At 39.6% G+C, this 21,904-nt stretch overlaps 1 protein-coding gene across 1 annotated transcript; it reads right to left on the bottom strand.

Annotated features, from left to right (window-relative positions):
* Positions 1-107: 107 nt before the first annotated feature.
* Positions 108-19,974, bottom strand: LOC130553078 (zinc finger protein 271-like). The gene is made up of 7 exons (XM_057331819.1): positions 18,654-19,974; positions 17,738-17,809; positions 17,331-17,499; positions 16,704-17,202; positions 12,151-12,923; positions 4,346-4,670; positions 108-1,732 (listed from the first exon to the last, which is right to left on the bottom strand). The coding sequence occupies exons 1-7, from the start codon at positions 18,887-18,889 to the stop codon at positions 933-935; spliced, it is 2,874 nt and encodes a 957-aa protein (XP_057187802.1). The 5' UTR covers positions 18,890-19,974; the 3' UTR covers positions 108-932.
* Between the last annotated feature and the right edge of the window lie 1,930 nt (positions 19,975-21,904).

The following is a 21,904-nucleotide window of genomic DNA, read 5'->3' as shown; positions in this document are numbered from 1 at the left end:
ATTCATGTGTTAATGTAAAAAACGCATGTAGATAAAATTACTGATCATTTTTGCGGCACAATTATAGAATAATGATTATGTGTAAATGTTTTTATACAATTTAATTCATTTAGGCAAAGAAAAACATGGCATGTGGCGGAGGAGACAGATGTTTGTAAACAGGATCAAGGTTTAGAATCTAATGCTGCTAATCTCGCATTTCAGGCTGCTTAAATCAAGCACACACAGTTTTATGTTTGCTTCAGATCTGTCAGAGGCAGGACCAGCGGTCATCAGCCTCCACAAACCGGCCTCTATTTAAATCGAAATATATTTTACATTTGTTATACTAAATCTATATCTTTCTATATCACTATTACTTTTCAGTTATCAAAAGGTTAAAGCATACACAGACCTTCACCCATCTCAAAACATGCGTACACGAGCCGACACCTGTCGTGAGATTTGATCGTAGCAACCACTCACGTCCATATTGATAATTGCCGAGTTTTGCGTGAAAGCGACTCTACACCCAGTTTTCGGTCGTACGCCCGTTATAAATGAGGCCCATTACATTCTCCCGTAAAGTTTGTTTTTAATAGATCACAACCTTTGCGTGGAAAGTTGCGTACGCACATTACCAGCCTCGTTTTGTGCCTACGCAACGTTTTATAAACGAGAAGTTTGATTCGTTTTTGTAACTCTAATCTAGGAAGGGTTAAAACAGATGCTGTTAGTAAAAAAAAGTGTTTGTCAAAACTTTTTATTAAGGGTTGTTGTTTTTCTGTGCTCCTGTGGGTCAGTGGCAGAGCATTGCGTTAGCAGCGCAAAAGGTTGTGAGTTCGATCCAACACACATACTAACATACTAATAAGATGTATAGCTTGGATTTACTGCAAGTCCCTTCAGATAAAAGCGTTTGCTAAATGCATACATGTAATTGTCGGTCTAAGTCAAGTCTTCTTCACAGGTCGTGTTTTTCCTGGTTTCTCTCCGGTGTGAACTTTCTGATGGAGTTTCAGGAGAACTCGCTGCGTAAACGCCATGTCACACTGAGAGCATTTGTAAGGTCTTTCTCCTGTGTGAAGTCTCTGGTGCGTCTTTAAATTGAACTGTCGACTGAATCTCTTCCCACAAACACTGCAGGGATAAGGCTTTTCTCCACTGTGACTTCTCTGATGATCTTTGAAAGAACCTGACTGAGTAAAGCTCTTTCCACATTGACAGCAGACGTAAGGTTTCTCTCCCGTGTGAATTCTCAGATGATCTTTGAAATTACTTGGATCAGAGAAGCTCTTACCACAGTGAGAGCAGAGGTAAGGTTTCTCTCCAGTGTGAACTCTCTCATGAAGCATCAGACTATTTTTATGACGGAAGCGTTTATCACAGTGTGAACACTGATAGAGTTTCTCCTCGGAGTGTGATATCTGGTGTCTCTGTAAAGAACCTGTCTGTCTAAAGGTTTTTCCACATTCACCGCACAGATACGGTCTCTCATTGGTGTGGACACGCACGTGTCGCTCTACATTGTCTAGTTGGTTGAATCTCTTGTCACAGTAAGGACACTTGTAGGTTAGTTCTCCCGTGTGAATTCTCTGATGAATCACAAGATATTGTATGGTGCTGAAACACTTGTCACATTCACTGCAGTTGAAAGGCTTTTCATCACTGTGTCTCTTCATGTTAATGTTCTTCCTGTGCTCTTTTGACGTCGAGGCCGTTTCTCCTTCAGAACACGAATCACTGCTCTCATCTGAAACAAACACAACAGCGTTAAAATCTCTTAGGACTTGAAATGACATTCTGTATTATTGTCTACAGTCACAAGAGTTTGTGTGTGACATTAATCAGTGGCGCATCGCTATTTTACTTCGTTTTAGTCTATTTTGCGAATTTTTCAGCTGCATTGAGTCCATATAACTAGATTGCGGATGTGGAATCATGTTATTTAAATACGTGTGAATGAACTACACAGTTCAACCTGCTACACTCGTAACGTTTTCGTGGATTTGTCTGCGTCTGCACTGTATGAGGATATGAACACATGAACTTCATCTCCAGAGTTGCTCTGAGAGTTTATTTTACTAGCATTTTACTGTTTGAGTGAAGCTATCATCAAACACACACTAACTCGAGCGTCTTCCCAACGACCCGTCAAAATAAAAGTCCCGTTGGCCTGAACAAATACTGCTGTCTAATTTAGTTTTGCTATAGAAAATTGTAGTACCCTTGTAGTGAATTGATAAGCTGTTGTTAACACTGTAGTGTACAATAATAAGGTTCAAAAGCACTATAGTATCTAGGAATTTTACTGAAATACTATGGTATACTACAGTAACCCTTACAAAAATTAACCATGGTTTTACTACAGTTAAAACCAAAAAAACATGATTACTGTGGTAAAACCATGGTAACCACAAAATAACCATGTTTAGAAAAACATGTTTTTTAAAGAACCATAGTAAAACGATGGTTACTGTAGTAAAACCATGGTATTGCCATAAGTAATCAATACACACAAAAAACCCCGGTTTACACAAAAAAAACATGGTTAATTTTCATAAGGGAATTTGTGTGGACAAATATACCACTATTGTGAAGTAAAAATTAAAAACACAGAAATTAGAAAAATTAAAACCAATTTAGGTAAACTAAAAATGATATGGCTCTAATTTATCCATCTGTATGAAACATTAATGTCATTTGTCAGTTACCTGACTATTCATGATGAACTGCACTTACATATTTTTTAATGGTGACAACAGACGATTTATACTTGTGCTCCTACTGTTTGACCTGTGCTACCAAACTTAAACCTCTGTAGTACCAGTGCTTTGTGTAAAACAAGTTAACTTACATCCCTGCATTATAAATGTCATATTTTTTATAGGCTTTTATGTAGATAAAACAAGCTGAGAAACATTTGGGAATGTTTTTTTTTTGCCGTTTTATGCATTAAATTTTATGCATTTTGTGGCACAGCACAAAAACACCTTACACTTCCACATTTTAAAACATCTACTTTAGTTTTGAAACAATTGTAGTCTTGATAGTAATTTAATTTCTACTAAATGTAACTGTAATTATTTAGTTTTTTCATGTAACTGTAACGGATTACAGTTACCAAATTTTTGTATCATGATTACTGTAATCCCGTTACATGTAATCAGTTACTCCCCAACCCTGCATATTGCTAAATAAACTCAAAATAATTTGCTCTCACAAATGTATCGTTTGGCAACAGAAAACATTTATGAACACTGTATTAGCTTAATTTCGCAGTTGTTTAGGTAAATGTTGTTCATTTTGCATCAGAGTATGTTCATTTTCTTAAAAAGGTTTTTAAAATAAACGTGACATGCCATTTGTTTAATTTATTAAATAACGCTCATAGCAGGTGCAGGTGAAACAACGGACACACAATACAATAAGTAAAACAGGGTTTTATTTGATGCAGGAGAGGCGATCTCCTGAATGAGCTGGTTAATAAGATTTACCCAAAATATTGATGGGTTGTGGACAAGTGACAAGTTAATGTTTACTTGCATATCTATGAAAAAAGTTTTGACAGGCGCGAGCTAACTATTCAAAGCAATAATGGACTAAACAGATCATTAAAAAGACAAAGGAAATTATAGTGACCTTTAAAGTTTAGGGTTGGCACCACCAAGTGCTCAAAGCAGTCATATAACATTAGAAAAAATGTAAAAAATGGTAAAGATCATTTACTTTCTACTTCCTGTCGGTCATATTAAAATACTTTTTGATCACACTGTTACAGCGGCTCTCGTCCCCTGTTTGGCACATTCTTCATGTGTTTGTGATGTTGCACCCAGGCTGAAGCTTGTGTTAGTCGCTCATTGCAGTCTTTAAAAAGTGTTTCTGTTTAAGAGAATATCTCCTTTCGCAGTGACAACATTTTAACTTTGCAGATTTTTTTTATGCTTACACAGCTACAATACACACTTACTAAATATAAAAAGTGAAAACACTTCGATGGTTAAAACAGATGTGTGTTTTTAACTTATAACATGAGTGATGAAAGATCCTCTTTACTGAAATATCAGCAATGACACCACAGTCAAATGTACACTCTTAAAACAAGTTGCTTCAAAAAGTTCTTCAATGCCATAGAAGACCCTTATGATTCCATAAAGAACCTTTAACATCTGAAGAACCTTTCTGTTTCACAAATGGTTCTTTGTGGTGAAAAAAGGTTCTTCAAATGATAAAAGAGTAAGAAAGAGATGGTTCTTTAAAGAATCTTTGTCTGAATGGTTCTTTGTGGAACCAAAAATGGGTCTTCTATGGCATCATTTTCTAGAGTGTAATGAAGCAACAAACAAGCTTTAAAGAAGTAACATACCTGAAAGTAAAAAATCATCATCGCTATCATCTTCATTATCTTCATCTTCATCCGTTTGATCTTCCTCTGACGTGGGTTCTGTTTTTATCAGTTTCCCATCAGTCCCAATCAGTGTGACAGAACACATGTTGAGTGGTCTGGTGTTCAGGATCTGCTGTTCTCCAGCGTTACAGACAGAATCCAGAGACTCTGTGAAGGTTTGATCAGTAGATTCATCCTGATTCAAGGTGTGATTACTGTCACACACAGTGTCCTGAGCGTCTGTGGGGTTTGTGTCAGTATAACAGAGTAAAGTGAGGCTGACCTCCGAGTCCTGTGTGGATTTCTATTCAGAGAGTAAATACATTTAGATAAAGCAATAAACTATGACAATAAGATGACATTAAGCATTGTCATGTGGTTGTCCTTCGGACAAGTAAATTTGTCATTCACTTGTCCGAGTACAAAAATTACTTGTCCAAAGATAAAAAATTATATTTCATTTGAATTCTCAATATAATTGTTTCGGATTTAGATTGGTCAAGTTTGCTTTAAGCATTTTAACTAGTGTCCGCTTTGGCCGTCTGTATTTGGTTATAGGCCTGTTCTCCGTGACTGCTATAAAACAAAGGCAAGCAGTAGTGTTAACGCTGTAAGTTAACTTTTTTTACACAAAGCACTGGTGCTACAGAGGTTTAAGTTTGGTAGCACAGGTCAAACAGTAGGAGCACAAGTATAAATCGTCTGTTGTCACCATTAAAAAATATGTAAGTGCAGTTCATCATGAATAGGCAGGTAACTGACAAATGACATTAATGTTTCATACAGATGGATAAATTAGAGCCATATCATTTTTNAATGTTTATTCTTCTGTCAATAAAAATCTGCTTTAAATGTTGTGTTGAAGTCATTGGTTAGTTTATTTCGATATCTATAATGTCTGATGTTGAGGTAGGCCTACACACAGTGTGGTTTTATTAGAGATGATATACTGTGCTGTTTAAATCGAAAATTAGGCTACTTTAGTGATGAAAAAGGAATTATTAGGCTAAAAGAATAATCTAATGCATTGATTTCATCCTCCATATTGTGTGGGATGATGTATTTTACTTATTTTAATTAGATTAACGTTAGACAAGCGATGGATAAAAACACAGCATGGATGTATTCATTACTGACGTGTAGTGAGGCCAAACGGACCCGAGAAAAATATTATCCCCTAACGTTAGTTTCTGGTTCCCAGAAAGTTTTTTTTAAGGTTTGTTTTTGGTTATCTTTATGGAAAAAAACTTGGTTCATGGTTTCTATAACATTAGGGGAACGTTCCCCTGACGTTAGTTTTTGGTTCCCAGAACATTATGGGAACCAGAAACTAACGTTATATTTCCAAAAAGAAAAATTTCCTGAAGAACCAAAAACGAACCAACCAAAAACTAACGTGAGGGGAACCAAAATTTTTTAGCTGGGTCAATTCTAAATCATACACATCTTACAGACAGGGCCGGATTATCCAATGGGCATTATGGGCACAGGCCCAGGGGCCCATGCATGCTTGGGGCCCAAGAAAGGGGGAGAAAATGTTTTCGCTATATTCATTCTACCGCGCGCCTCTCTGGCCGCACACACGCCAAGTGCGCACACAAAACAGTGTTTCTAACGAACGCAAGTCTGTCTCTTGATTTAGTAACTTTTACAAGCCCTTTAGCAGCTTTTGTTCAGGAGAAGCACAATGCGATAAATCAAGCGACTTTCCGATAAACTTTAGCTTTCAGTGGGAAAATGTCCCCCGCGAGCGCAAGGTCTCTCTTTCCCCGCGGAGGGATCGTCTCATTGAGCGGCAGGAAGAAGCAGCACATTCCACAGGTGACTCCTGAATGAAATGAGTACAAAACAGCGTTTAAAATCTTAAAAAGGTAAGAGTTTTTTTTACATGTATTTGGTGGTGTGTCTTCGCCAATAATTAATTTTATTTTGATATAATGTTGATCAGGTCTAACTGCCTTAATTTACCGATTTTTAGCCTAAGTTATTAGAAAATCCAGAGTGCTTTTTTTACATACATTGCAAAATGTTTACTTACACAGACTCGTAACAGTATAACTAATATTCGTTAATGCCGTTTACCATTACACGCTTAAGAACGTGAGTCGCGAAGTGCTTGTTACACAAATAAAGTTTAACAAATGGACAAATTACTCTTATAATATAATCATTGACAAAGTCTGCCCTTTTATTCTTAGAAAAATGAATATGTTTATGTATGTGGGGGGGTCTACAAGACACTTGAATTCTTAATCAGGGCCTGCTTACAGGCATCTTCTAGAGCAGTGCTTCCCAACCCTGGTCCTCGGGGCACACATTCCAGAATGTTTTAGATCTCTCCCTATAGAAAACACCTGATTGATGAGTTGAATATGTGTTTTATACAGGGAGAGATCTAAAACATTCTGGAAGGTGTGCCCCGAGGACCAGGGTTGGGAAACACTGTTCTAGAGGTCTATACGACATCTGACAGCAGACGTCGGTCTCAGAGATGTAGGCCAGATGAGCAAACTGCATCTGCCAGATGTCTTGCAGATGAAAATTCAGACATCAAATAGATGTCTGCCAGATGTACATGTGCTATCAGGGTAAACACTCGCGACCAGGATTTGTGTTTTGTGTAATAACGCTAGGTGCAATCACTACACTCAGACCTAGTCCTAGTACAGGCTCTTGTTCTGTCCAGACTGGACTACTGCAATGTGCTACTGACTGGACTTCCAGCTTGCACAACCAAACCTCTACAGATAACCCAGAATGCAGCGGCAAGAGTGGTCTTCAATGAACCGAAGAGAGCGCACGTCACTCCTCTCTTCACTAAGTAACATTGGCTCCCTATAGTCGTTCGCATCAAATTCAAGACTCTGCTCCTGGCCTACAAGACCACCACTGGTTCAGCAGCCCCATAACTTCACTCAGTAATACAGACTTATGTACCCACCAGATCCCTACGCTCTGCAAACGAACAACGTCTTGTGGTGCCATCCCAAAAAGGTAAAAGATCTCTCTCACGTACCTTCTCAGGATCGGTTCCACATGTATGGAATGATCTGCCCGCTGCTACAAGATCAGCAGATTCTGTGGCATCTTTAAGAACCGTATGAAAACACATCTCTTCCGTCAACACCTGACCCATCAGTTCTGACTTTTACTTCGCTCTGTATACTGTGATAGGCTATATGAGGCCAGTTTTCTTTTGTCGCACTTTTTGTTGTCCTTATGTTGTTCCAATTGCTTCCCTCATCTGCAAGTCGCTTGGGATAAAAGCGTCTGCTAAATGACTCAATGTAAATGTACACTCAACTCGCACAACAAACCAGTGGTGCGCTAATGTACAACCTGAACACAGCCTAATAACAAATAAGCTCAAAAGTACAGGACAGTAAGAAAAAATACATATAAGACTTACAAATCCAGTAGCAGAAAGGCTAGGTCTCCATCCGTTTTGCAGCCCGTTGCATCTTTCAGCTCATGCCACCGAGTGTAAGCCCGTCCGATATTAACTCGTGTTCGGCCTAGTGCCCGGTCACTGTCTCGTTTTCTTCGCTTTGCTTCCTCCGACAAAACCCTCTTTGCTTTCTTTGCTGGCTCTGCCATGGCGTTGGATTTGAGACTTGCTCGTTTCGTCTTATAGTTGGCTGTTTGGCAATGAGCTACACCTCAGGCATCATACGATGTAACATATGTACGATATGCAGTAAAGCAGTCGCACCGTCGCACTCTTCCAAGTTTTTTTTTTTTTTTTTACGTTACTTTTGCATTCTTCTTCCTGTGACTTTTTATTTTTATTTTTTATTGAAACAGCATTAATTTACAAACTCAAATGGGGAACACAAACATGCATATGAAAAAATTTATACACACTTTCCATAATTAAATTCTAAGCAAACCTAAGTATCCATGTGTAGATATAAATCTACACACAATAAAACAACAAACAAACAAACAAAATACTTTTGAACATTTCCGGGGGGGGGGGTTGCAAGGAATAAATAAATAAAAATATATAAAATTATTACCATTCTTAAAAAAAAGAGACTCGTGGTTTTATAGAATTCACCAAGGGGTTGATTATCTTGGATAAGTGCTTTAAAGATTCTAAGTATTTTTTACATTCATTTTAAAACAATTTATAGAGGTTTCCTGTAATTCCACTTACTTTATATGATATGATATTTGTAATTGACCCTTCGCTAAGCCACGCCCGAAAACCGACACAGGCCAATCGTGGTTTAGCAACCGTAACTAGGCGCGGGAGGTCTGTCAAGCTTTCAAGCGAGGGAAACATGCCGAAGCGTTGTGCGTATGGATTGTGTAAATCTGATAGCCAGTATCCTAAAAGTTTGGACGGGGTGGTGGAATGTTTTCCCTTCCCGAAACCTAAAACCCAAGGGGAGAAATGTCGGACGTGGATCAAGCAGTGTGGAAGGCCTCATTCACAACTAAATGTGGGACATTCTAAAACGCTTAACGTACCTAAACAGCGATCAAGGAAAACCAAATTTCTGTCAAACCTTCCTTGTGTTAAACACTTGCTGCTGTCAAAAGAACGAGCTCTTGTTCCGCGGATAAACGGCAGCGCCAGTTAGCCCACTGACGCAATTAGCCACGCGAGCATTCGTGTCACAAGAACGCGCTGTATCATCTCATATATATTTCTGTCCCTTTTTATCAGAGCTTTGAGAAACATTTGTGCTGTTTTGTTCTAGTTTGATCCACAGGCTATTCAGCTCGATGTAACAACACTGAAGCCAGGAGTTAGCAACGTTATTACCTTCAGCCTCATTTCTTAATATTGGGTTCAGACAGGGCAGAAAGAGTAGGCTACGCCACTTTTCAACAACGCACGGTGGCTTTTGTAGTATTAATTACAACTAAAATGACAGAAATATGTCTAAGCCACGTTAAGATGTTTTCTCTTATAAAGGACTAATAAGGTGAGAACGCTTAACGTGATATTCACTTTATCCGCGGATCAAGAGCTCGTTCTTTTGACAGCAGCATGTGTTTATTAGAAGTAAAATTTGACAGAAACTTGGTTTTCATTTATCGCTGTTTAGGTACGTTAAGCGTTTTAGAATGTCCCACTAAAGGTCGACAGGATTAACAAAAACACCTATGTTTGCTCCAAGGTAAGAGCACGCTAATGTTAGCTAGCTAGCTAACGCAGCACATCATTGCTTGGAAATAATGACGGTTCTTTGTTCATAATGCATATATTTGAACGTAAAATAAGATGATTAAAGGCAAGACGGAAATGTGTTTGTGTTGTTGATGATGTATGACTCGGCTCAGCATCTCCAGCATTGCCAGGTCCAAGGCCTAGATTAGACTACTAGCGCGCTACTAAAATATAAGCGGGAGAATGTTATCATTCATAGGCTTTAGCTTCAATTTTGATTAAATTATTTTCTAATCGGTTTCATATGTCGTGGATATATCCCTCGAATGTACACTGCAGTCCCTTTTGTCTTGCTCTCTCAGATCTTTCACATGTTCGCCAAAAATTACTAATTATCTCCTTGGGAATGTCTGACATTGGTATTACGTATTACGGTGCATACACACTGTAATACACTTACCAGGCGTGAAAGCTTGACAGGCGTAGCAACAGTAACTAAGGAGGGCGGGGCTTAGCGAAGGATCGCATCTTTATCGAAAAACCAACAAACCTGGAACAAATTAAATGATGGAATATCTGTACTATTATCAATATTAAGCCATCTGTAGATATTCTGCCAAAACTGAAATGTGACTGGACAAGAAAAAATAAATGTTCAATGATTTCAGGCACTTCTAAACAAAAAACACAGGGGATCTACCTCAAATTTCGAATCAAATTTTGGGGTGGCACCCAAATTGTTTGATGAACATTATAAACAGAGATCTTTATTATGCTGCTGCCCCTTTACAGTGGCGGAGCCAGAGGGGGGTCCAGGGTGGCACTGAACACCCGACATCCAATTGGCCACCCTGGACCCCCCTCTGGCTCCGCCACTGTAAAGGGGCAGCAGCATAATAAAGATCTCTGTTTATAATGTTCATCAAACAATAAAGGACGGGCCCAAAACACTCACTCATATTAAAGGAATTGTGTTCTCCATATATGAATTAAGATAAACAAAAAAGTAGCATACAATAATTTAGTTGTTTACTTTGTGTTGAGCTTTTATGTATAAGCAATAAAATCAACAATCATTATAACTTGCTTTTCTATATCAAACTAGACAGAACGTTACTGCCCTGGCAGTGGTTTTATATTTAGTTCGATTACATTATGTTTGAGTTGAGATTTACAATAAATATTTTAAAATGGTTAATGCTTCCATGTAAAGGAAACACTGTTGTAAAAAAGCACATTGTTTGTTTAAAGTGTTTGCAAACCAAATCTTATTGCACTTTTGTTCATATAGCAGTGCTTTTAAAATAAAAGATCACAATACACTACTTTTGCATTCATTACTGAATGTTACACTTAACAATACGATTAATTGTGATTAATCACAGAAAAGTCATGCGATTAAACATTTGAATCATTGCCCAGCAGTGCAGCACTAATAAATAGTAACATTAATTAAATGTTTGCACTTTCCCATCGGGCTAGAAATAGTACATGCTCACTTGGATCTTCACACCTACTAGAACACTCAGGCCAAAAACAGGAAATACATACTTAGTTTTACTCTTTGCTATTTATTTTATTTTGTCCGCACTCTATACTGTGAAAGCTATAACCTAAACAAATTCCTTTATTCACTCATTAGAGCATTCATTAAGCATTTTTGTTTCATTTCATTAGACTGTGAAGGAGAAACTGGTAAAAGAGGTTTTAATTACGGTGTCTCTTCATGTGAGGGTTCAGAGCAATGAAAACTCTTCCCACACTGCTGACAGTGAAAGTGTTTCTTGTCTCTGTGCTCTTGTGAATGAAGTTTCTTCTCTTGTAAGGTAGGAAAGCTGATGTAGCTGATAATGGAAGGCACATTTAGACTGGAATAAAAAACTTTTTTAATTAAAAATATTGTGCTATAGCTCACTTACCTGTCTTTGAAATGCCATTGAGCTGGCGACACACTTAACCAGTGGCTGAAACCTTCAAAGACTGGACACAACACACGCAAATATTTTTTCTTAGGACTAGAGCCGATTCCAGTGTTTGTCAGTCAGAAAGAAGCACACACCTAACAACTGCGGCAGACATGGCTGAACCAAGCTATTGATCAATGTACTGATATCTGTCCCGTGTCCCAGAGATCTTTTTATTAACAGAATTGTTAAGGGATCCATTTAGTTTTTTTAAATAGGCTGACAACTCTATTGTCTCAATGACAAAGATACCAAAGAGTAACCTTGTAAGAAAGTCTGGTTTCAAAGCAGGCGGTAAATGTGAAGAAATAGCACTTCATGAGAGAATTTAGAGGTAGATGTTCAAGATTCATTCAAGATCGTCTCAGTAGAGTCACAAAACTATAGACCATTTTGGAAGACGTAAACAAAACTGGTCCTGCAATGGTTCAGAAAAACTTTTAAACTGTATTTATATAGTTAAATCTTAAAAGATGTAAATGACTTAAAAAAATTATCAAAACAACTATCCCTTCAAATCGCACAACCTGTATTCTGGAGCACCACCACATCAACTGTTGATTTGTTTTTTAACTCTAATCTAGGAAGAGATGAACAGATGCTGTTAGCAAACAAAATCCCATACATGTGTGAATTGTGTTTGTCAAACCCTTTTATTAGGAGCTGTTGTTTTTCCATCCAAGTCAAGTCTTCTTCACAGGTCGTGTTTTTCCTGGTTTCTCTCCGGTGTGAACTTTCTGATGGAGTTTCAGGAGAACTCGCTGCGTAAACGCCATGTCACACTGAGAACATTTGTAAGGTCTTTCTCCAGTATGAAGTCTCTGGTGCGTCTTTAAATTATCACGTCGACTGAATCTCTTCCCACAAACACTGCAGGGATAAGGCTTTTCTCCACTGTGAACTTTCTGATGATCTTTGAAAGAACCTGACTGAGTGAAACTCTTTCCACAAACACTGCAGTGATAAGGTTTCTCTCCCGTGTGAATTCTCTGATGATCTTTGAAATTACTTAGTTGAGAGAAGCTCTGTCCACACTGAGAGCAGAGGTAAGGTTTCTCTCCAGTGTGAGTTCTCTCATGGAGCGTCAGATTGGCTTTATGATGGAAGCGTTTATCACAGTGTGAACACTGATAGAGTTTCTCCTCCGAGTGTGATATCTGGTGTCTCTGTAAAGAACCTGTCTGTCTAAAGGTTTTTCCACATTCACTGCACTGATACGGTCTCTCATTGGTGTGGACACGCATGTGTGTTTTAACACTGGCTTCGTGGTTGAATCTCTTATCACACTGAGGACACTCATACGGTTTTTCTCCCGTGTGAATTCTCTGATGAATAACAAGACTTTGTTCGGTGCTGAAACACTTGTCACATACACTGCAGTGTATAGGGTTTCCATCACTTTGTGTCTTCATGTTAATGTTCAGATCAGTAGAGGCCATTTCTCCATCAGAACACGAATCACTGCTCTCATCTGAAAGAAACACAACAACAGCATTAAAATCTCTTTGGACCTGAATTGAAATTCTTTATCATTTTTTACATTCACAAAGCAGATGTTTGTCAGTCTTTTTGACGTGTTTACATGAGAAACATGACACTCGTGAGAAAGTGGCTGTGACCAGCAGAGTGGGACGAGGGCCGCGAGGGAACGGTGCGAGGCCGGCCAGCGGCGCGTTGCACCGGTCTCGCATCTCTCACGGAGGAGCTTCGGAAGAGTAAAAGGAGCGACAACAGCGGAGGACGAGAGAGAACCAGGCCTGGATTTTATGATACATTTTAATAGGTTAGTGTGGCCGGCAGTCGACCGTGAGGGAGCTGTCGGCACTTTACTTTCATTTTGTCGTTTATTTTATTAAAAGTTGGTTCACGTTCGCTGGTTCCTGCCTCCTTCCCGTTTACTGTGAACCTGGTTACAGTGGCCATAAAATCATGTGTTTACATGCACTGTGTTAACAGCCTATTCTCAACCACCGCATGCATACAGCTCAGTCAGTAGGCAGTGTTTCCCCTACATTCATTTCGCCGTGGCAGGCCACCACGCCAAAACCCCTCCCCGTCATGACTACAGTGACGCACTGTTTCCCATTTATTCATAATTTGTCCAGCCATTGTTGCCAAGTTTGCAACTCTTTCACTAGGTTTAGAGACTTTTCCGACCCCTTTAGCAGCTTTTGTTCAGAAGACATGCATGACAACAAACCTAGCGTCTTTTTGGTGGGAAAATGTCGTCAGTGCTGCCCCGCTTGCACGAGGTCTCGCTTTTATGGTGCAGGAAATGCATCTGTGAGTGAGCGGCAGACAACAACCTTTAGCCAAAAAAGCGCAACGGCTAATGCTAATGCCCTGGCTTCCGCTCTTTAAAGTGTGTGTGGTGATTTTCTTGGTTATAAAACAGAACTGACAACAGAAACAGAAAATATGTATACACTGCGTTCCAAATTATTATGCAAATTGGATTTAAGTGTCGTAAACATTTAATTTTATATTGTTCAATTAAACTTATGGATGGTATTGTGTCTCAGTGCTCTTTGGATCACTGAAATCAATCTCAGACACCTGTGATAAGTAGTTTGCCAGGTGAGCCCAATTAAAGGAAAACTACTTAAGAAGGACGTTCCACATTATTAAGCAGGCCACAGGTTTCAAGCAATATGGGAAAGAAAAAGGATCTGTCTGCTGCCGAAAAGCGTCAAATAGTGCAATGTCTTGGACAAGGTATGAAAACATTAGATATTTCACGAAAACTTAAGCGAGATCATCGTACTGTGAAGAGATTTGTGGCTGATTCAGAGCACAGAAGGGTTCGTGCAGATAAAGGCAGAATGAGGAAGGTTTCTTCCAGACAAATTCATCGGATTAAGAGAGCAGCTGCAAAAATGCCATTGCAAAGCAGCAAACAGGTATTTGAAGCTGCTGGTGCCTCGGGAGTCCCGAAAACCTCAAGGTGTAGGATCCTCCAGATGCTTGCAGTTGTGCATAAACCTACTATTCGGCCACCCCTAACCAATGCTCACAAGCAGAAACGGTTGCAGTGGGCCCACACATACATGAAGACTAATTTTCAAACAGTCTTGTTTACTGATGAGTGCCGTGCAACCCTGGATGGTCCAGATGGATGGAGTAGTGGATGGTTGGTGGATGGCCACCATGTCCCAACAAGGCTGCGACGTCAGCAAGGAGGTGGCGGAGTCATGTTTTGGGCTGGAATCATGGGGAGACAGCTGGTGGGCCCCTTTAGGGTCCCTGAAGGTGTGAAAATGAACTCTGCAAGGTATGTAGAGTTTCTGACTGAGCACTTTCTTCCATGGTACAAAAAGAAGAACCATGCCTTCCGTAGCAAAATCATCTTCATGCATGACAATGCACCATCTCATGCTGCAAAGAATACCTCTGTGTCATTGGCTGCTATGGGCATAAAAGGAGAGAAACTCATGGTGTGGCCACCATCCTCCCCTGACCTCAACCCTATTGAGAACCTTTGGAGCATCCTCAAGCGAAAGATCTATGATGGTGGGAGGCAGTTAGCATCAAAACAGCAGCTCTGGGAGGCTATTCTGACATCCTGCAAAGAAATTCAATCAGAAACTATCCAAAAACTCACAAGTTCAATGGATGCAAGAATTGTGAAGGTGATATCAAAGAAGGGGTCCTATGTTAACATGTAACTTGCCCTGTTAGGATGTTTTTGATTGAAATAGCTTTTGATTTCAGTAAATATGACCTCCTAATGCTGCAAATTCAACAAATGACCATTTTCAGTTTTTTACAACCTATGAAATGTTTTCAAACTCTGTTGTGCATAATAATTTGGAACAGTGCATTTTGAGTTTTTCATTTTTTAAATAAATACTGTTGTCAGTGGGAGGTTTGTTCAATAAAATTCCAAATGTACCCTAACTGTTGATTACTTGAAAATTATACTGACTGTCATTTGCATCGACAAATTAGGAAAACCAGAGAAAGATATCATTTGCATAATAATTTGGAACGCAGTGTATGACAATGGCTTTATTGGGCAATAAGATGTATGTAATGTGCGGAGAGTAACATCAAAACGGGTCTGAAATTGCAACTTTTGCTGCCTTCACGCGCTCTCGGAAATTCGATAATTCCCACTTCGACCCGGAAATAATTCATGGAAGGTGCTCAAACTACATATGAAACATATCGCAGCCTTTGCTATTTCATAATCGCACTAGCCAGATCGATTCAAGCATGAATTTAATGGGAATTGCGATTCATCATGCAGCTCTAATTGTTATATAGATCTGTATTAGAAACTATTATCAAATCTTGACCCTACCGTTTTATCAAATTATAGACCCATTTCAAATCTATCTTTTCTGTCAAAAGCCTTAGAAAAGGCAATTTTACTACAACTGCAGAGTTTTCTAGAATCAAATAGTATTTTTGAAAAATTTCAATCTGGGTTTAGGAAATCTCATAGCACTGAGACTGCACTTTTAAAAGTGTTGAATGATATTTTATTATCTGTAGATTCTGGGGACTCTGTGATGCTCTTATTATTAGACTTAAGTGCAGCGTTCGATAATATAGAATCTTTTTATCACGCCTTGAAAAATGTGTGGGCATTACAAGCAATGCTCTTGACTGGTTTAAATCTTATCTTGAAGACAGAATGTTTTCTGTTTGTCTTGATGGTTTCTCTTCATCTACCTCTATTTTGCCTTTCGGAGTTCCCCAGGGCTCCATCTTGGCCCCTGCTCTGTTCTCATTATATATGCTTCCCCTGGGGCTCATTCTTGCCAAACATGGGGTGTCATTTCATTTTTATGCTGATGACACCCAAATCTACCTGCCCTTGAGGAAAAATGATACGAGAGGCTTGGATTTACTGAATGCGTGTTTGTCTGATATTAAGTCTTGGCTCTCTTTAATCTTTTTACATCTTAATGAGGGCAAAACAGAGGTCATTGCGTTTGGGTCTACAGGGGCTCCCAGTTATGACTTGGGAGACCTGGACTCCTACAGAAAGCTCTCTGTGAAAAATTTGGGAGTCACTTTCGATTCTGCACTCAAGTTTGATAAACAGATAAATTCTGTGGTAAAATCCAGTTTCTTCCAATTAAGACTGCTATCAAAAGCAAAGAGCTTGTTATCGTTTAAAGAGTTCGAGAGAGTGATCCATGCCTTTGTGTCATCACGGCTTGATTATTGTAATTCCCTTTATATGGGAATAAATAAATCATATGTCGTTTCAAATGTAACGACATTCAAAGATATAACATACCTGAAGGAAAAAAATCATCATCGCTATCATCTTCATCAATATCTTCATCATCATCATCATCCTCGTCGTCGTCTTCCTCATCATCATCTTCATTCGTTTGATCATCTTCTGCTGTGGGTTCTGTTTTTATCTCGATCTGGTTCTCGTCATTCTTCAGTGTGACAGAACACATGTTGAGTGGTCTGGTGTTCAGGATCTGCTGTTCTCCAGCGTTACAGACAGAATCCAGAGACTCTGTGGAGGTTTGATCAGTAGATTCATCCTGATTCAAGGTGTGATTACTGTCACACACAGTGTCCTGAGCGTCTGTGGGGTTTGTGTCAGTATAACAGAGTAAAGTGAGGCTGAGCTCCGAGTCCTGTGTGTGTCTGGACTTCTGTTCAGAGAGTTTGTCCAGCAGTGGCTGTGGTGTGCTCTGATCTCTGCTGCTCCACACTGAATCCAGACGTTCTGTGGAGCTCCCGTCACTCATACACACTGAAGATTGAGCCGACAAAACCTGACAAACACACAACACATCATCAGCACTGGAGCTTTATATAGAATATATGTGTGATGTCTCACTTTGGTTTAGTTTGACATGAATGACAGTATAAAAGCAGTAAATGATGTTGAATGTGTCCAAACCTCAGTGTTGAGTTCATCTCCTCTTGTCCTCAGCTTTTCCTCCAGTAACGCCACCTCTTTCTTCAGCTGACAGATTTCTGTGATGAAATCATCAATATCCAGCATGGACAGATCAGTTCCCACTGATTTACAGCACATCACATCCGCCCGTGTCGTCGTCGTCAACATTCTGAGCACAGAAACACACTGTTTACACTCATGAAAACACTAAAGAGAGAAGACCATTATGTGTGTACCAACCCGCTCACTTATGCACTATTTCACGCCATTTTGCAGTATAAATAGTGCGAGTACTAGTAGTGCGTTCACATTCAAATTTCTCCGAAAAGAAGTGCACTTCGAGTGCCCGGATGATGCACCCATTCAACCAAAAATATGAAGTGTGGAACTCTGGACACTTCACTCACTCAACGGTCGCAGTGTCGCTTATGTGGTGGAAGGGAGGAGGAGCTATCAGAAGCTGCTCGAGCAAAGTTCTCCTGAAGAGTGATTATGCAAAACAGATTAAAATTACATTAAATGTACGATGTACAAATGGATTTTTATTGACATGCATTGAGTTGTGAGATTGACGTCATTTACCCTCGTCTTGGAAACCGCACACACTTCCGGTGAGTATAAAACCATTTAGTATTTCATTTGGGACGATACTACTCTTCTTAAATTCATACACTAGATGGTTGAGTGCCTAGCGCATAGTTTAAGTGCATAGTGTATGTCATTTGGGACACAACTATTGGCTGCAGAGTTTCTGTATCGTTTGGTTTGACCGAGGGGTCATGAATGGATAACCGGAATGAAACGGCTGGGAACATACAGTGTTAAGAATGGGAAACGGGATCAGTATTGAATGATAAAACACGCCTTTTACGCTGCAGCTTGCAACTCTGCTTTCAACCAGTGCTGTATAATACTCAAATTAAAATAATCAAATTATGCCTGAAAAACATTTACATAGACTTTAATTTTATAAATGGGATTTATTTAGTGAGAAGCAGTGTCTCTCACCTGATTAAATTTCCTGTCAGAGAAACTTTCCGGTCAGTAACCCTTGTTGAAAAAAACAGCATATGCGTTTTTTTTCAACAGGGACATCACCTCAAAAAACCCGACATTCTGTCCAATTGTAAATTGCTTAAAGATGGGATGGTTGATTTGGAAAGGTGCTGATTTTAGCCTGCTAGCACTGAAATTATAACCCCACTTTCTATGCGATTCGCCGTCCAAAGCCACGCCGCCTCCAAACACATGAATGTGTTTCGTACATCCGCATAACGAGTTACAAACTAAATCCATTAAATTCTTCTGGAGGCATGTACATACCTGTCCAAAAGAAAGAGAGCAACCATGGTATCGTCTTTCAAACCCCTTGCCTGCCGGAGCTGTCTCCATCGAGTAAAAGCTGAACCGATGTTAATGCGAGTTTTTCCTCTTTCATGATCCAGACGTTTTTTCGTCACTGCTTTTTCAAAAACGGACTTTCGTTTTGTAGATTTACTGGCTGTCGGTTCCGCAGGAACGTTTGATTGTTCCCATTTGTCCGCCATTCTCCCATACATTGAGACGGCGGACGTGAGCGCGCACTGATGACGTACATGTCTGCGTGAACAGGCTGCGCAGTGGTATGCAAAATACGTTGGCTGAAAATTTTTCAGTGAAAATGTACACAAGACCAGTCAGAGTCCTTACAAAACGTTTTGACTGGACGAACGTTTTTTGGTCCTATACGCCTTTCACAAACGATATCTAATTATACAAATATTATTTGACCACTATACTTCTTGATTGCAATCAGGATGTAAAGAGATTTCCAACCAGCATGTCAAAAAATGTTTCCGGACAGGATCACCTCTTCTCATTTCAGAGAAACAATGTTGTCAGACGCAGTTTCTGTTGTGCGCGCGCTCTGTTCTAGATTTAGTACACAGAATAGAGGGTATCATTGAACCTGAGAAGAGATATTCTGATGATTATTGTGAATCCAGCAAAGCCGATCTGTGAAAGCAGTGGCTGATAAACATACGTGGTTATTTCATCACAAGGTGTCAGTCAGTGCTCCAAATTAGTAATCCGTGTGATGAATAATTTATTTGTATTACATATTTTTTATCACCTGTTGTGTGTGATCTTTCATGACAGTCATTTTACTGCATGTAATTCACAAAAACACAATCTAGTCAAGCTGTCATCGCGTTACTCTTTAAAGATTAAAGACACAATGGAATATTTGGACCGCTAGATGGCGCACTTTCGAAACAACAAAAGACGAAGCTAAATGACGTTATGTAGGAGAGTGGAATCATGGGACATGTCGTTTTCATCATCCAGAGGCGTATGGAGATCGGCCATAGTGTTCACAGACGAGGTAATGAATGAATTTTATTTTATGTCATCGTAATGAATTAGCTTGCAAGAAACGTGGACTGTAATGCTACGTTAGCCCGCGACTGATATTGGACTTTGTCAATTGATTTGGTAGCGTAATGCTACACAGTGTTACGTGTTTAAAACAGTCATCGTTTAAAAAGTAAATTGGAATGAACCCACAGCATTTACAAGTAACGTTACTGGCTACATATTTTTGTGCGACATATACTGTATTTCATAGGGTAACTGCATTCATAACTATTCAAATAATATGTGCATGAGTAACTTTTTTGCTTACCTGTCCATTAAAACACATGCGAGAGCGGAGTCTCTGTCGAGTCCAAGTTGGTCGCGAAGCTCTCTCCATTTAGAAAACGCCACGCCGATATTAATCCTCGTCTTATTTCTTCGTTTGTCCATAAACCTGCTTGCCTCATTTGCCCTACGTTTACGTTTTTTTGTGTTTCCTTTACTCGCCAATGAGTAATCGTGATCCATAATAACAGAACAACAGATGCTGCGTCCCAGATGCTGTATAACCACTTCCGCATGTGCGTGTTGCCGTAGTTTCTACAACCGGAAACTGAGGGTAGTGCGGAGCCCCGGATATTATGTCACTGATATGCGACAAATACAAGGGACGGGCCATTACTTTATTTTTTAAAATAAAAATAGAAAATTTACATTTGAATTTCTCTTGATTTGCACATTCTTGGGAACATTTGGGATAATGCAAGTACACAACTGCATGAAATATATCACACTGTGCAAGTGATTTTCGGATATTTCACAACATAATTATTCCATATTGTGACTTTAAGTGTTTAATAACATTACGTTTCTTTTAGGCAGTTACCATGCATTCAGCTATTTTAAGGACTGGGAAAACTACGCAATACAATCCACTGTATGCAGAGTGGAAAGTGTGCCTCGCTCGCAAGCGCTTTCTGCCGCCATGTTGTTTTTTGGTGCCGTTGCCATGGTGACTCGTAATATCGGCGCTCCATTGATCATGGCCTGTCGTAGTTGTGGTGCAAGCGCTTAACTCAAAGTAGACTACCCATGCTTGATAGAACTAACTCAGATCAGCTGTTCTGAAACCAAAAACTCAAAGTTTCGAATCACGGTATAATCAACTCGGAGTTCACATTTCACATTCTTCCTTGTTGAAACGGGCCCAAGCGTTGTGTTTTGTGTAATAACGTTAGGTGCAATCATACACTCAACTCGCGACTTAAACGCACAACAAAATTATGTAGGGTACGTGCATGGACTAAGAAATCGAAAACTTTTCACCATAAAACATTTATTGTGGTTTGGTAGTCATCGTTTACAAGCATACAAATAAGCTCAAAAGTACAGGACAGTAAGAAAAAATACATATAAGACTTACAAATCCAGTAGCAGAAAGGCTAGGTCTCCATCCGTTTTGCAGCCCGTTGCATCTTTCAGCTCATGCCACCGAGTGTAAGCCCGTCCGATATTAACTCGTGTTCGGCCTAGTGCCCGGTCACTGTCTCGTTTTCTTCGCTTTGCTTCCTCCGACAAAACCCTCTTTGCTATCTTTGCTGGCTCTGCCATGGCGTTGGATTTGAGACTTGCTCGTTTCGTCTTATAGTTGGCTGTTTGCTAACTACACCCAGTTTAACTTTAAGAGTAAAACATGTGACGTATGCCGTAAAGCATGTCGAAATCTTCCAAAGTGATCGCTGCAGCCCCGAGAACAGCAGGTGGAAGGAGTTAACGCCAAACTGTAAGTGGGAGGAGCTTAGGCCGCAAGTAGGCTGGATTTTCACGCGGTGATTGAGGATAGCAGGAGGTTCTTTAATGCCATTCCTAGTGGTATAAGAATTCTTCTGAAAGTCGAGCAAACCTTAATTCTGTGTTTTTGTATAAACTCTATTTCAGTAGAAGGGATTTTGATGGTTAAGGACAAATTCAATAACTCTTTTGTTCGACTGTTGCCCCACGTGGTTGATAAGCGGAATTGTCTGTATGCCGTGTCGTAAAAACGGTCGCAAAGATTTCCCGCTGGCAGCTCAATACACGTGAGTTTGTTTACAAAGACGACGGACCCAGATACGCTATGAAAACAGCGCATAGCATGTACATATATATAATGACAACATTAGCCTACTCAACGACTGAACTGTTCAACATGCACGTGGTTTACTGGTCTGAACTAAAGAATCTGCTACTTTTTACCA

The sequence above is a fragment of the Triplophysa rosa genome, linkage group LG4 (assembly GCF_024868665.1).
Source record: "Triplophysa rosa linkage group LG4, Trosa_1v2, whole genome shotgun sequence".
In the NCBI taxonomy this organism is placed as follows: domain Eukaryota; kingdom Metazoa; phylum Chordata; class Actinopteri; order Cypriniformes; family Nemacheilidae; genus Triplophysa; species Triplophysa rosa.
This window is presented reverse-complemented; position numbering and strand designations above follow the sequence as displayed.